This window comes from Zeugodacus cucurbitae, chromosome 6, assembly GCF_028554725.1.
Source record: "Zeugodacus cucurbitae isolate PBARC_wt_2022May chromosome 6, idZeuCucr1.2, whole genome shotgun sequence".
NCBI lineage: Eukaryota > Metazoa > Arthropoda > Insecta > Diptera > Tephritidae > Zeugodacus > Zeugodacus cucurbitae.
The window spans coordinates 42,344,428-42,361,598 of NC_071671.1; the positions used below are offsets into that span (position 1 = coordinate 42,344,428).

At 35.8% G+C, this 17,171-nt stretch overlaps 1 protein-coding gene across 1 annotated transcript; it reads right to left on the reverse strand.

Moving 5' to 3' along the window:
• Positions 1 to 5,106: 5,106 nt before the first annotated feature.
• On the reverse strand, positions 5,107 to 6,249 carry LOC105216033 (fibrinogen C domain-containing protein 1-like). Its single transcript, XM_011190287.3, has 2 exons — positions 5,505 to 6,249; positions 5,107 to 5,431 (listed from the first exon to the last, which is right to left on the reverse strand). The coding sequence occupies exons 1-2, from the start codon at positions 6,167 to 6,169 to the stop codon at positions 5,302 to 5,304; spliced, it is 795 nt and encodes a 264-aa protein (XP_011188589.1). The 5' UTR covers positions 6,170 to 6,249; the 3' UTR covers positions 5,107 to 5,301.
• Between the last annotated feature and the right edge of the window lie 10,922 nt (positions 6,250 to 17,171).

A 17,171-nucleotide genomic window follows, 5' to 3' on the forward strand; every position in this document is an offset into this window, starting at 1 on the left:
TGATCATGAGCTGCTCGGCGTGCTCAATCAAAATATGATTGATGGTTGATGAAATTGCAGCAAGAACGTGCGAGTAAATTGAGTGACTGCCGGTTCGCGGGCACATACGTCGAACTGATGGCAATGCGAAGTACTTAAATTTGGTATACTCCGCACTCGAAGTTATTGGCGCTGGTTAACCGTAAATTGTTGACTCGTTGGATTCAAAGATTCGTCGTTTATTTTAAACTATTTATTTAAATAGTTAAAATTAAAGAAGTGATTTGAGAAGACATTTTACATACTGCAGCGGAAATATAATAACTTATACGTATTTATTGTAATTGAATTGATAAGAAAAAATATTTTAAGCAACGGAATCCAAGTTAGGACTGGTACTTTTATTAAATTTGGTATTTGATTTGGTGACGCGCAAAGCATAAGCACGGATATATCTATCTGTCATCCTATAATTATTCGGATATCTCCTTTAAACTGAAATCTATTAATGAACTCGCCGCACAAACGGGAAATCAATATGCCCAAGACATCAATCACAACCGAACACAACCGAAACGTCAATCCTACAGATCGCTGACATATGTCTCGGAGAAGTCAACGTGCTATTTAGACAGAATTATAACAAAACAAAGGTCGTGATGCCTTCGGCATTTTTGATAAAGTCTGGAGATCGACACATACAGTATACAAAATCCAAAGTCGTTCACCCTATTTTTCATCGAAAATAAAAATTTCCAAACCAATTTTGAAAACAATAACTAGATTTAGATAAAAAAAAAAGTCTGCAGAATGCCAAATTTATTGATTTACAGTATATAATAATGCTTCTTTAAGTTGTTTCTCGTTCCTAATATTTCAAATTTTCATCCGTTTTTTAACGATAGAGCATACATTTTCAATTGGGTTTATATCTGGGCTTTGCGATGTTGTTTTTAGGTAAAATGGACAGAATCCAAAAACGAGTATTCAACGCAGTATGTTTGAGGTCATTATCTAAGTGAGACAGATATCGAAACCCCAACCCCCCCCGAGTTTATTCGGACCTTAATAAAATTTTTTAAAATATCAATATATTTATATCTTGACATCCCCAAAACATGACGGAATCTCTACCGTGCTTAAATGTGGTCAAAAGGTTTAAATACATATCCTCACTCTAACTGTGTGATATCACACAATCTTGGTGGCCAATTGACCGGCGCAAAACGTGAACTTATTTGCTCAATAAATCTATTGTGTGATGCGATATGTGGGAAGCGGCGCCGTGTAGTTGAAACAAAATATCGCCGAGATCACGGGCTTCAATTTCAAGCATTACATAGTCAATTAAGTGGACTGATGACTTCGCCGTGAAGGACGTGGTCTATTCGGTCGAATATTATCTAATAATTACTGATAATACGACGACATTGACATAGTTCAGCGAATAAAAAGACAGCGGCTACGGTGGCTAGGTCATGTTTTACGAATGGACGAAAACACTCCAGAAAGTGTTCGATGCAGTACCCGCCGGAGGAAGCCGAGGAAGGGGAAGGCCTTCACTCCGTTGGAGGGACCAAGTGGAGAGCGACCTGGTTAATCTTGGGATCTCCAACTGGCGCCGAACTGCGAAGAAGAGAGAGAAGTGGCGCACTATCGTCGATTCGGCTATAACCGGCTAAACGATTGCAACGCCAATCACATACAATTAAGGCTGCATCTCAAGAAGGATGATGGTATTGCGAATAGTACGCTCAGTAGGCTGATTATGTTGACCATAAGTTGAGCGAAGCGTGCGAAACACATTCTTTACAGAACGTGAATTTTGGTAAAAAAGTTGAACAATTTGTAAACGTTGTTCAGGCGTAAGTCTTTCCATAATGAAATGCAAAACGATACTAAGCAAAAATAATATGACAGCTTGTCATGACTCACGCGTGATCTGTCAAAAAAAGGCTATTGAAAAAAGTACCACTTCTTGGATCACCTTAAATATTATATATTTGAAGGGATTAAATAGTAAACCAACTTGAACGGACGCACATCGGGTAGCCACTTACTTGTTGCCATTCCACTGTAGTACCTAGCCTTGCCAGCTTAAGCTAGCAAATAAGTCTAATAGTGAAAATCTAACTGGCATCGACTAAAAATGAGAGTAACCAGTTTTTTCCCAGCCCCATCCGATAATTTATTTAACTATGGTTCCATATAGCCAAAGAACTACTTAATATTCATACGTTTAGCTTAGTTTATGTTAAAAAGTGCTTAAAATTAATGACATTGTTAATATCGGTACTTATTTCCCACAATGGTTTTGTGAAGAAATTTTAAGTTTTCGAATGAACAAAATACCATTAGAAAAATTTTTCTATGAAATGGGATGTTACTTATGTGAAAGTCATGAAAACAATTAAATGTGTGAATTTTCTCCATTGAAAATGTCGCTCACATGCAGTTTACAATAAGCCGGGCTAACTTCATGAACCGAAGAACGTAAGAAGAAATAAAGAGAAGAAATTTCGTCGAAAAAAAAGGTTTTACAGGAGGATATTCATATTCGTAAAAATTTAACGCAAAAACTGTAAAATTCACTTCATGTCCTTCCACAAGTGAGACTTTAACAAAAATGCCGAATTATGCCCCGTATATGCCATAGGGACGCTCTTTTACGCGTTACTGCATAAATGTTGAATTGCTTTCAATAAGAACGAATTAAATAAAAAAGTTATAAAACTTTATTTCAATTTGTATGATAATTCTCGCTGTTCGTAAATACTACTTAAGCATTAAATAATATTTACCATTCATACGCCAGTCATTTTTCCGCAGTCACAACCAGCGCTCCAGGTCTCATTATTTCCACATTAACAGCTGGTGCATGCCAACACACACTCATACATGAAAGGACGTCGATGTGTGTGTACTGTGATGTATTGGCGCACCAGCTGGCGCCATTCGCTCAACGCCCATCGCCCATCACTAGACGGTCAATCCGCGCGTACAGAGCTACGAAAAATGCTCATGATTTATTAAAAGCGCTCCGTGGTGATTGAGAATAACAAAATGAAAATGAGAAAAATATAATCAAATTGAATAAGTATTATTATTGTGCTTGTGCTCGCTAAGCCATGCGCTGCCAGTGAAATTGTTTACACGTACGTAAGTCAACCGCATTTATTAAAGCAAACATGCAGCAGCAGCAGCGTTGGTGGATGGCGCTTGCAAATGCATATGTGTGTTCACGAATGTTGCGCACTACCGATGAGCGGCGTTGCGAAACATTTTTCAATTTTCAGCTGCTTCATGACATTTTGCTTGGCATCGGCGGTGACGACATTTTCACGAAAATGCTAGATGCTGAAGTTTGGCTGCGCGTCAGCCATTTCGGTTGACTTAGATGTTGTTGTTGTTCAAGCTGGCATTTTCATCGACAATATTCCGTTGCTTTGTTGTTGTGCTGTTGTTGTTGCTACGGCCGTTTCTTTCTTACTCTTTCCGTTTCTTTGCTCTCTTCGACGCTGCAACTGCAATGACTTTTATGCTCTGCGCTGTCAACTTTCGAAAATATTAAATTTATGTCAAACTGTCAGTGGCATTGTTGTTGTTATTATAATATTATTTCTGTCATTCTTTTGTGGCATAGCACAGCTGCCGGTAACGCGATGCATTTGAAGCATATTCTTCATTTCTCAAGACGCTTTACATATTTCCGTTGTGCATATATTTCAACACTTTTATCTTCCGCATTTTATTCAAATGAAAAATGACATTGAAAGTGGCTTCAGATACTTCAGGATTTATGGTCAAATTGATAACTGTGAACTTAAAGATTCGACTAAATTTGCTCTTCATAAGGTCCTAAGTTAAGTTTTAATTTTTTTCGACAACTTTTTTGATTTTTCGCGACTAAGGCCGAGCCGGTAAGAGAACTCAGGGTGGTGTCATTGTAGTCATTGTAGATATCTAACAACGATAAGTCCTGGGAACAAGCTATTTCGATGTGTGAATCGACTTGCAAAGAAGAGTTCAGTAGGCGGTTCCGCTTCACCCTAATGTCTATAGGGACGGTTCTAACGGAAACGATTCGATATTGATATTGTCTGTAAAGTGTAACACCAAATACCTAAGGGAAATTTCGACATTGGAGTGGAAGAGAATTTGTATTGCTTTTGGTTACCCGCGATCTTAGGTTGAGCGATTCTGATTCTGATTTCTAGACTTACATTGTTATTGGTGTTAATGCTGGTTCCAAGATAGACGAAATTATCTACGATTCCAAAGTTATGACCGTCAGCAGTTACTCTTATAGAAGATTATACCTTCTCTGTTTAGCTCTGCTGCTCGTATTATTTTTTTCAGGATCAGGTGAAAGAAGTCACACGATAGTGAGACACCTTGTCTGAAACTTCGTTTGGTACCGAACGGCTCGGAGAGGTCCTTCCCAATCCTGACGGAGCTTTTGGTGTCGAAAGCAGCTTTAAAATCGACAAAAAGATGGTGTGTGTGTAGATCCTTTTTTCACGAGTCTTTTCAAAGATTTGGCGCATTGTGAAGATCTGGTCAGTTATAGATCTTTCAGGTCTAAAGCCACACTGATAAGGTCCAATCAGTTTGTTGACGGTGGGCTTTAGTCTTTCATACAGTACGCTCGATAGAACCTTGTACCCGATTTTTTCGAGGCTTATCCCACCGAAAAATTTTCACAGAGCAAACAAGTGTCCCTCATTATTCTACAAAACAGACTTTATATACATATTTGGCCATAGTTAGAAATTGAAGCTGGATAAAACCTGCTGCGCATGTTCCTTGACACTCAGAGATAGAAAATATTGACACGCTCTATATAATAGCGAGAAAATGGGCTACGTTACTCGTACCAAATAATTTAACATTTCTGCCATTACCGCTGATATGTATATCTTTTAGTAGTTTTGAACAACATTGTAGCATGATGAGTCCTTTTTAAAAAGAAAAACAAATCAGTTATTTTGCTTTTATGATTTATTGCTGCAAATACAAACTTATATTTCAATATGAATATAAAATCAAGGTCTGTTTATAGCTCTCAATAAAGGTCTTGGTAAAAGAAATTGAACTTTTCCCTCTCAGGCTTTAGTAAACATGTAATTGGGTATAAAAAGCTTTTTATTATTGATATAAAATGGCGGCACAAACAAATCTTCTGAATAATGTTTTTTAAAGTGACATCTATGGGCAACGTTGACTCTAGGTAGACAGTAATAACAAAATAAGCACAACCGTTAAAATTTCAGGAGGTTTAGATCTACTATCTGTCGGTAACTCTATCTTTCTAATCTAACACTAATTTGCTGATCTGTTCTTGATGAGTAGTTCTTTTGGTCTAATTGCCATGTGAACGTATTTCAGCGAATAGCGTTTTCCACGCCAAGACTCCCACTTTATACCAACACCATATTGTCCATTTAAGTTGCTGAAAATTGGAAAGAACGCCACATATTTTATTATTTCCGAATGCATATGTATTTTAAAATAAATAAGTTTACCTGTGGTAGCATTCATATTTGCCATACCACCAACCGCCTTTATATGTTTCTCCGCAATTGACACCATTAATTCGTTCGGCATTATCATGATCGTATGTGGAGAATTTGGCACCATCTTGTGTTTCCAACATGGAATCACCTGCTGTGCCCGAATATGCGCCTAAAATATGCAATGCATATTTTTCGCTTTCGTCAGCAATGGCAAAACTGTCGTACTTGGCATACTTTGTACTACCCTCGAAATCCCTCAACTCGATCCATAATTCGTGCAATTGTGAGGCAGTTAGTGCATGCAATTTATCGAGACCGATGAAGAAATTTCTATTCAAGTTGCCGAAGCCGTTCTTGTACTCCTTCCAGCCACGATAAAAGTTCATGTATTCGTCTTGTCGTAGTTGTATTAGTGTCCAGGCTTCTCCACCCGATGGATCCAATAAACAGTGAACATAGAACCCTTTACCAACGCTGTATGGTGGAGGTAATTGTATTTTATATATACCGCTTTTAGCTTTCTTCCCTGCCAAATGAACTGCTTCATTGCAACTCGCCGGTAAATACCCTGTATCGAAGACATCATTACACGAATCGCTCGCTGTGCTGGCGCCGAGTGCACAGAGAATTATCAGTAAAACTGAAAGCAACAAGAAACACTGATGACGACTCATCTTCGAAATTTTTCTTTACAAACTAACTTTACTGAAACATTGAAGAGTGGCTATTTATACGAAAGTATACAAATTATTATAATTGTATTCGTTGGCACCGAAGCGCAATCCCTAAACCACTTGCAGCCTATTATTGTAGATTATGTATGGTATCTGAAATATCAACAATGACAAAAGTTGTTATTGTTATTGTGGTTGCAAAATTGGAACTTTCGATTTCGATAAACATTGCAAAAATCATATGAGGTAAGACCTCAATTTTCGGTACTTTGGTAATGAATTAGGGCTGTACATGCGTTACGTGCGATAACGGTCGTGATCAAGTACGCCTGATTATGAGTTTAACAAACGACTAAATATTTCAAACGTCAAGACATCTAAGATTACTATACTTTTCCGAGGCAACTAGTGCCTTTCATTTGGGATGTGTTTTCAGTGTTTATACGTTCGTTGTATTTTAGATCTTATCTTAAATTGTAGAATAATGAAATTCAAACCTATTGCTGAAAGTTCACAATGAATCGTGTGAGAAAATATGTAGAGCTCGCAAAATAAGACGCAAGTTGTTCTGTTAAGTCTCTGCGATAGCTAAGAAGATGACACTAACACTGGGTAACTTGTGATTATAATCTTAGTTTCGATAGGTTACCTTTGTTCATCGACCACGTGACGAAAAGTATCGACACTCTTTGAGGCATTTAGTTGTGCCACACCCTAACTCTGATAATTTCGAATTTCGGTTTTCATGTTTAATTCTTTTATCACTATGCGATTTGCCCCTGAAAACATGTAAACATGAAACTTTAAAATTGTGATTATACATATGTATGTATGTGTATGGATAATCATGCTTGTGGTTATATGCACTTGTTAATATCACATTGTGGTTTATGCCGCTCAACAAAGTTCATTTATTTTGTGAAAATAATCACAAACTTCTGTGAATATTAATCGTGGTATTTTTTCTTATCCTATTTCAAAGCACATTTAATTTAAAAACGAAACCACTAATCTTAAGTTGAACAAAAAAAGTTTGTAGGTTTTTTAATTTCATACGGATGTGCTGAGTTAATGTTGAAAATAATTGTACATACACGTGTACATTTATGTATCATTCTAATATGAACAACTGACTGCAGATGACACAATGTACTTCTACAGAAAATATAATTTATATTATATATTCTTCCAAAATTCCAAATAGGTAGTAATGAATAAATATTATAGAACATTTCATAATTATGCATATATGGACAATAGTATTTTCGCAAGAACAGTAGTAATGGTAAACAAACTGTTGCTACGCCACTATGCATGGCGTAGTTTAGTTTAGAGAAAAAATATCAATTGTATCGATAGTACTACAACTTTGGCTACAGTTCCGTGCCACAGTGTGTTTCTAATCCGAACACAACTCTTCTCCTTTGGCTGACCGCTTCTGGGCAATTGCAACAATCCCATTGAGTGAGTAGGGGAGTAGTAAAAAATAAATTTTTCTCTGTCAAATCCATTCTGTCACCATTTGAGTCATCTCTCCGCGATTCCTACATGGCCATTTTCGTTTCTGAACCACGTTACATCAACAGTATTCATACACATATGAAATGTCTCGATTTTTTTTTATCTTCAGCAGCGATTCTCGATGGAAATTCGTTTAAAAATTTTGCGTAAACCTGTGTAAAAGCTATACTTCGAGCTTCATCGTGGTTGTTAACCGATTTCGCCTATTCTCTATCCGTAATATCATTTCATATCAATCTGAGTTCAGCCCTTAACAATTGCGGAGGACACTTGGATGCAAGCGATTAGAAAAAAAACAAAACGAGGAAAGTAAAAAGGCTTCAATATTTTGACCAGAAACGACAAAAGGCCCGTTACGAAAAATTACGCGAGCAGACTGCATCAGTTAGCTGTGATGATGAAAGGCTGCAAATGTTGCGTATACGCCCTGTTGAATGGCGAGTTTGTATATGTGTATATCTATATCTATATCTATATCTATATCTATATCTATATCTATATCTATATCTATATCTATATCTATATCTATATCTATATCTATATCTATATCTATATCTATATCTATATCTATATCTATATCTATATCTATATCTATATCTATATCTATATCTATATCTATATCTATATCTATATCTATATCTATATCTATATCTATATCTATATCTATATCTATATCTATATCTATATCTATATCTATATCTATATCTATATCTATATCTATATCTACATCTATATCTATATCTATATCTATATCTATATCTATATCTATATCTATATCTATATCTATATCTATATCTATATCTATATCTATATCTATATCTATATCTATATCTATATCTATATCTATATCTATATCTATATCTATATCTATATCTATATCTATATCTATATCTATATCTATATCTATATCTATATCTATATCTATATCTATATCTATATCTATATCTATATCTATATCTATATCTATATCTATATCTATATCTATATCTATATCTATATCTATATCTATATCTATATCTATATCTATATCTATATCTATATCTATATCTATATCTATATCTATATCTATATCTATATCTATATCTATATCTGTATCTATATCTGTATCTATATCTATATCTATATCTATATCTATATCTATATCTATATCTATATCTATATCTATATCTATATCTATATCTATATCTATATCTATATCTATATCTATATCTATATCTATATCTATATCTATATCTATATCTATATCTATATCTATATCTATATCTATATCTATATCTATATCTATATCTATATCTATATCTATATCTGTATCTATATCTGTATCTATATCTATATCTATATCTATATCTATATCTATATCTATATCTATATCTATATCTATATCTATATCTATATCTATATCTATATCTATATCTATATCTATATCTATATCTATATCTATATCTATATCTATATCTATATCTATATCTACATCTACATCTATATCTATATCTATATCTATATCTATATCTATATCTATATCTACATCTATATCTATATCTATATCTATATCTACATCTATATACATCTGAAAACTGTATTCTACACAGCTTATAATATGGGTTCCATTATTGAATACAATGTGTCTAATAGTGAATAACTGTTACTGTCAAGGAAAATGTTTGAGAACAACCCATTACAAAAGACTATGTACTCAGTTATGAACAAAGATATAAGGGCTCACGTGTGAAAAGGGTTCTTATACTAGTATGTATGTGTATATATTTCTCAGTGTTGCCAACAATTTGCCATGGTGCACAACGAAAGAAGGCAACAAACGTTTGACAGCCGACAATCGACAGGCGCACAGTCAGTATGATGTCAGTGAAGTGCATTCAAGAGTAACGGCACACTTACGGCCTTTTAAGTCGGCAGCGAGCAATCACATGCGCCAATTCAGACACAAAAGCCGGCTGGAAGTGATTTAACCAGCGCAACAACGACAACAATGTGAAGAACATTTAAAAAGATATCATGTTTTATTAAGGAATTAAAGTGCCTTACTGGCTTAGCTGCTGCGCCGACAGATATACATACCTATATACTCTAGACCAAGGCTCAACACTCAAACAGTACAAGTTTGCTTCTCATTGGTTGTTGTTGTGTTTTTTGTGTTGTGCTTTTTGGCATCCTCTTCGGCGTCTGCGACTTTTGTGGGCGCTCTTAATGCTAACAAGGCATTATTGGCTTGTAAAGCGTATTTGCCATTTTGGAGCGATAACGAAGTTTAAAGACAAAACTGAAAGAGGACGCAGAAGAAAGCAAAAGTGCAAACATGGAAAAACAACAATACAGCAAGAATGCGCGCAAAAAGTAGAAGAGAGCGTAGTCTGCAGAACCAGCAAGTGGTGCGTGTGTTGTTGGGGTTGGGGCTGTTGGCGGTCTCCAAAACAAAATTAAGCAGTGAAAACTACGTCATTGCGATGACGGCAAAGTTTGCGCAAACTGTCGAAAGTGATAAGTGCAGAAAGAAGCCGCGTTGGTTGGCCATGGCAAGTGACTGGAAAGTTTGCTGCTCCTTCCACTTCTTCTTCATGCGCATGAAGCAACCATTTTCCTTCTGTGTACATGTGTACAGCACACTTGTGTGAGTGCGGTAATAATTTTTCTGGTCAAACTTTGTAACTTTCTCTGTTGAGATTTTTCACAATTTGTATTTTTCTTTCTCTCTTACTTTGCTTGTTGCCTCATGTGGCTGGTCGTAAATAAAAAGTTGTGTGTAATAAAATTGATAGTTTATGATCTCTTGTGTATCTGCTTGTTCGCTTTCGACGTGTCTTCTTTTAATTTTACATTGTTTAAAGCGTTCGAAATGTATATGGGCTATAAAGTGCTGCCGTTTTGATTGCTCACGAAGTGAGTTTTAAGGAGTTTTTATCGTCTTATCAGCGAGAAACTTTACATGTCTTCAGGCGAGGGAGTCACGAAAAAAATGTTATGACTATATGAAGTATCTACAACTACCGTGATAATAGTCGTGTTCGATTCAAAACTTCTCGGATAACTCATTACAGTGGAACAAACCTATTTGATGGAGATCTCCTGACTCCAACTGCAGTCTTCCACTGAGCTCCATCGTTACATGCAAGACAAAATACATTTAAAAAGCTTCTGAAATCTGACTTTCGTTAATCCTTATGCGTCCAATCTTTGATTCAGACAGGACACCAAGGCTGTTATAGAAGGGTCATATTGAATGGACATATTTCCATGCCAATTCTTCAGAGGAGATGGTGTATAATAGCGCTCTACGCTTTACTCTATAGAGACACTCTCCTTTCCCACATCCGTCTCATAGCTATATTGTCGCTATATAGACTTTTGGATGACACTGATTTCCAACAAAATGGATCGAGGTATAATTGAAGATTTGGAGTATATCTGTTTCTTGCACAATTTTGATTTTGGTAGAACTCTCTTCCTAAGCATCTAATTTGCAAAATTAAAAAATAAATATCCTTTATTAGAAAATTACTAAATTATATTATAAAGTCACAAATGGCACTAATTTTCGCTAAAGAGAATCAAAGCAGCTGTTTCCCATGATCCAAACGAAACGCCGCGGCGCAACTTTCAGTAATAAACTCAGCAACCAGCTTGTGTTCACAGCCTTCGTCACTTATTATATTTACTCAACTATGTACTCGCTACTCACGAACGCGAAAGTATGCGATTTCGGCAGTGATGCCTACGCAGCTGTTCCATTATGCTGCCAAGCAATATTTACAAACGATTTGCAATGCAAATGAAATAATTATAAATTCTCGGCTTATTTACCCTTCTGCCACTTTGGGCGAGTAGAGCCCGCAATTAAAAGTAATTCCTAATGAAGATCAAATTAATAATGACAGCGAAACGCAAGCGCGTAATCGCCAAAGCTACAAGTATATTTGTGTGTAGTGTATGCTACCGTACAAGTGTTTAAGTGGTTGTGTCATGGAAAATAATTTTAAGCGAATATATGCAAGTAAATTTATTGCAAATCTACAAAATTAATGCAAACAAATTCGAAAACTAAATTTAGCACCTAATAAACGATACAGCATGAAGAAAAGTAAACTGGAGAAGAAATGTTCTAAGTGTTAAAGTGTCAAATTATATCGAAAAATCTTATTAACAAGACGATACAAGGACAATTAAATAAGGCATAAGTCAACCGGAGAGAAAGCATCCATATAGTGGTCATCAACATAAACCCGATTTCATCCTACAAAAAAAACGAAAATTTTGGAAAAAAGACTATTTATTTCATATGAGAGTCTCCATTTCCTGTTATACACTTGACCCATGATATTTAAACTTCTTCAACCAGTGTGACTGTCTGTAATGAAACCCCTGTGGCAGTTATAACTTCCACATTTTAGAAACAGAAGGAACTCGCAACGAATCTAAGATTTAATATATAAAAACACGATGGCTGAGCCAGCACTTAATTAGTCCAATCCAAACTATCTTCTCCAAGTAGTCGCTGTAGATCCCAGTTTGTGAATTGCAGACAACTTCGCCTTATACGGAGCATCATCTCATTCGGATTGTACTTAAGCAGCGTTATACCCCTGACAGACGGGGCGTTAATTCGGATTAACTGCTTTAGTCGGGGTTAATTCGAGAGTTATCTTTGTTAACTCCGTTTGCTAACTCCCATTTAATCCTCAAAATTTTAGAGAGTTATTGGGAGTTCGTGATATTTTCGTTGGCAACATTATTAAACATGGCCGTTTTTAACCGATTGTGAATGAAAATATGCAATGCAATGTAATGTATATTTTTTTAGTAATTAGTGATTTTGTATTAATTGTGCGGCTAACAACCACAATATTTGCTTTCTACACAATTTTAGTTTTACCAAAATGGAAATATTATTGCCAATCAGCTGTTTATGGGAGTTTATAACTCGCTTTGCTGCCGTTTGTCGCCTACATATTTGGAACTGATTAAAAGCGCATTTAATCCGAATAATTTTGCCGTTTGTCTAGGCTATTAAACTATGTTGAGAACTGGTCTCAATGTTGCGCCTGTTATTTGGATTGAGCAACCACAACTCCAAATCGGTCTACTGTCACGCCCACAAAATGGCGAAAAACAGATAAACAAAATTTGGTACAAAGGACTCCAAATTCTCCAAATTCGTTTTTTTTAGCCACTTTCTTATATAGTCCACAATGGAGGAAATCGGATTATAACCATGCCCACCTCCCATACAAAGGTTATGTTGAAAACTACTAAAAATGGCTTAATTCAGAATTAAAATCGGTTTTCGGATTCGGTTTATAATATTTTCCTAGCAATCCAATTATATGTTTTGAAAATAGGTAAAATCAAAATCACGCCTACTTCCTATATACCAGAACCTTGAGGTCGATCTGAATCGTTTACTTTACAATATACGAGTATGTATAAAGTAAGCACTAGAGAAGATATTTTGAAGAAATTCAGAGGGAACATTTTTTTTCTAATAATATGTCTCCGTGAATGCGTGAAATCGGGTTATCACTTCAGCTAGATCCCATATACCTAAAATTAGGGTTTCCATCTTTCAATGGACTTTATATCATATATATGACGATAATGTAGGTCAAATTGTGTGCTATATTAATAAAATGATATAAATAAATTGCGAGAGTGTAAAATATTCGGTTACACCTGAACTTTTGTCAGCAATTTCTGATGTTCGCCAACAAAAGAGAAGAGTCACACCATCTAAGAGCTCTTTGTCTTAGAGAATACAAGACACTATAGCAACTTTCGTTTATGATAATACATTTCGGACCGTCCTCGTACATATGTATATATATATATATATTTAATTAATTTGCAATCAGTGCCAGTAAAATTGTGAAACGGCGCGAATATTATTTGTGATTGAATTTCAGCTTCCAGTAACTCGATTAGTTTGTATTTTCCGAAGTTGCTATATGAAAACATACCATACAGATGCAAAAACATGCTAATTAGCATATTTAATCAACTTATGAACAGTGATTTTAATTGCCATGAATTTTGACATATTCATGATTTGCCATCAAACACAAATTAACATTTGTTACAAAATCAAAGCGCAAACCAATTAAAAGTGCAAATAAAATTACCGGCAAAACAATGGCAATTAGTATGAAAAACTTCAGCATAGCTGAGTGTTAATTAAAATAAACAAATGAATCGTATTAGTCCCTCGCCCACGGCACTGACAATTGACAACCCCGAAATTGCCGTCAAGCGGCGAATGACACAGGCCCCCCCAAATCCAGTTCATACAGTGATTATTAACAGAAATGCTAACCACTTTCAAATGTCACTCACTATTGACAACAAGTGCGGGGCACAAAAAAACTAGCTTTATAAACACCGCATATAAAAACCGCTTTTGGACGGCTGCGTCGCAATTTGCAATTTATTGAAGTACAATCCGTGAAAAGCCAGTGACAGCTAAGCAAATCTAACTAAACATTTAATTGTCAATATACTTGGGAGCATACATAACTTGGCTGTGAACGCAGAAGTGGAAGGAAATTAAATCGGACAGCAATTCAGTGTCAACTGTCAATCCAAATGAGGACGGCGCCGGTCAGTGGTTGTTAAGTGTCAATCAGTGACAGCGAAAAGCACACTAAAACTTGACAAACAGTATATCAAACCGGACTAATTTGGTGGAAAGCCCGAAATAAGAATTTAAGAAATGCTGATTATCTCCTGATTCTAAATTATAAATATTATTCTTCCAACTAAGTGAGTGAAACCCAAGTCATAGAAGAAGACAAATGCTTAAATTAATATCTTGTATATTACTGACAGATCTTCACTTTTTTTTCATGAAACCTCTATATTATGATTTTTGTCCCTTTTATTTATCTTCTCACGTAAGGGCAAGTCACTTAACAACACTTAGAGGCAAACTGATTACAGATTTGAATTCAGCGCACCCAAATTAACTAAAATCAGTTGATAAATTCAAAGAAGCAAATTGAGTGTTGGCCTGTGTTATTTATATATATATAACCCCATATCTAACTCTTTTATTTCTTGGTGACACAAACAACCGTTATGTGAACAAAACTATAATACTCTGTGCAACATGTTGCGAGAACTAGATAAGCTCAACCAATTGATTGATTTGTTTTGGTGAAATGCCGCTCTTTAGTATGCAGGCATATCTCTTCTTTTTAAACGTTTTTGATTGCAGGAATTTACCACGACATTAGCCAATGGGTTTAGATGTTCAAGAAGTTTAGAAATATATTTATTTCTTCTATCCTCTATCTCGTTCTTCTGATATGAAATCTGCTACTTTAACTGTTAATTTCCTGTTTCTTAATTTTGACTTCAAAGTTTTATGCAAATCGTAAGGTAAAACATTTTTGAAATCCATAAAAGACCTAATCGAACTCCTGAGCTACATTTAGAAACATAGCTGAACAGTACTCCCTAATTCTATTTACCATGTTGGTGGAAAGGAGACATTTTTGAAAGTAAAACTTTTTCGAATATTTTGGAAAGACAGGGTAAGAGACTTATTGGTCTGTAGGAAGACGGTTGTGTTAAGTCTTTCCCAGGTTTATCTATCATGATGATCTGCGACTTTTTCCACGAAATTGAATAATACCCGAACCCAAGAATTGCATTAAAGAGCAAGGAGAGCACTATTATAACGGGTGATTTTTTTGAGGTTAGGATTTTCATGCATTAGTATTTGACAGATCACGTGGGATTTCAGACATGGTGTCAAAGAGAAAGATGCTCAGTATGCTTTGACATTTCATCATGAATAGACTTACTAACGAGCAACGCTTGCAAATCATTGAATTTTATTACCAAAATCAGTGTTCGGTTCGAAATGTGTTTCGCGCTTTACGTCCGATTTATGGTCTACATAATCGACCAAGTGAGCAAACAATTAATGCGATTGTGACCAAGTTTCGCACTCAGTTTACTTTATTGGACATTAAACCAACCACACGAATGCGTACAGTGCGTACAGAAGAGAATATTGCGTCTGTTTCTGAGAGTGTGGCTGAAGACCGTGAAATGTCGATTCGTCGCCGTTCGCAGCAATTGGGTTTGTGTTATTCGACCACATGGAAGATTTTACGCAAAGATCTTGGTGTAAAACCGTATAAAATACAGCTCGTGCAAGAACTGAAGCCGAACGATCTGCCACAACGTCGAATTTTCAGTGAATGGGCCCTAGAAAAGTTGGCAGAAAATCCGCTTTTTTATCGACAAATTTTGTTCAGCGATGAGGCTCATTTCTGGTTGAATGGCTACGTAAATAAGCAAAATTGCCGCATTTGGGGTGAAGAGCAACCAGAAGCCGTTCAAGAACTGCCCATGCATCCCGAAAAATGCACTGTTTGGTGTGGTTTGTACGCTGGTGGAATCATTGGACCGTATTTTTTCAAAGATGCTGTTGGACGCAACGTTACGGTGAATGGCGATCGCTATCGTTCGATGCTAACAAACTTTTTGTTGCCAAAAATGGAAGAACTGAACTTGGTTGACATGTGGTTTCAACAAGATGGCGCTACATGCCACACAGCTCGCGATTCTATGGCCATTTTGAGGGAAAACTTCGGAGAACAATTCATCTCAAGAAATGGACCCGTAAGTTGGCCACCAAGATCATGCGATTTAACGCCTTTAGACTATTTTTTGTGGGGCTACGTCAAGTCTAAAGTCTACAGAAATAAGCCAGCAACTATTCCAGCTTTGGAAGACAACATTTCCGAAGAAATTCGGGCTATTCCGGCCGAAATGCTCGAAAAAGTTGCCCAAAATTGGACTTTCCGAATGGACCACCTAAGACGCAGCCGCGGTCAACATTTAAATGAAATTATCTTCAAAAAGTAAATGTCATGAACCAATCTAACGTTTCAAATAAAGAACCGATGAGATTTTGCAAATTTTATGCGTTTTTTTTTTTAAAAAGTTATCAAGCTCTTAAAAAATCACCCTTTAGCAACATTTGCTAACTCAATTAACATTTTTGGAGTAATATTATCGTGTCCTGAAGCGGATTTTTCGGATTTAACTCTTTTATGGTTCTAGTAACTTCAGAAGTAGAAGTCCTAATAGACACGCTTGACTCGTTAGCGGTATTGGGCAAAGTTGACAACTTAAAGTTGTTCTTTGGGCAAGAATCTCACACAAACAACATTTTATTATTGTATTATGTGATGGAAATCTATACAGTATATTATCTACTTTCGAGTCATGCGAAAATGAGGGCCGATTGCGATAATTACCAAACCTAAGCTATCTCTGAGGTTCTATGCTCCATCCACGAACTATGGGGAAATGAGAAATGTTTCTTTGGCCGAAATAATAATATTAAGAGAAATGACAATTGAAAGAAATAAAAGCTAAAATAAGCTTAGACAATCGGCGCATCAAGTTCCAATATAGCCATTACAAGGAAGTAAGAGGAGTTATGAAACTGACTATACCA

Coding starts and splice junctions, on each gene's coding strand:
- LOC105216033 (XM_011190287.3), bottom strand. CDS start 6,169: ATGAGTCGTCATCAGTGTTTCTTGTTGCTTTCAGTTTTACTGATAATT. Junction 5,432..5,504: donor AAATATGAATGCTACCACAG/GTAAACTTATTT, acceptor TCCAATTTTCAG/CAACTTAAATGGACAATATG.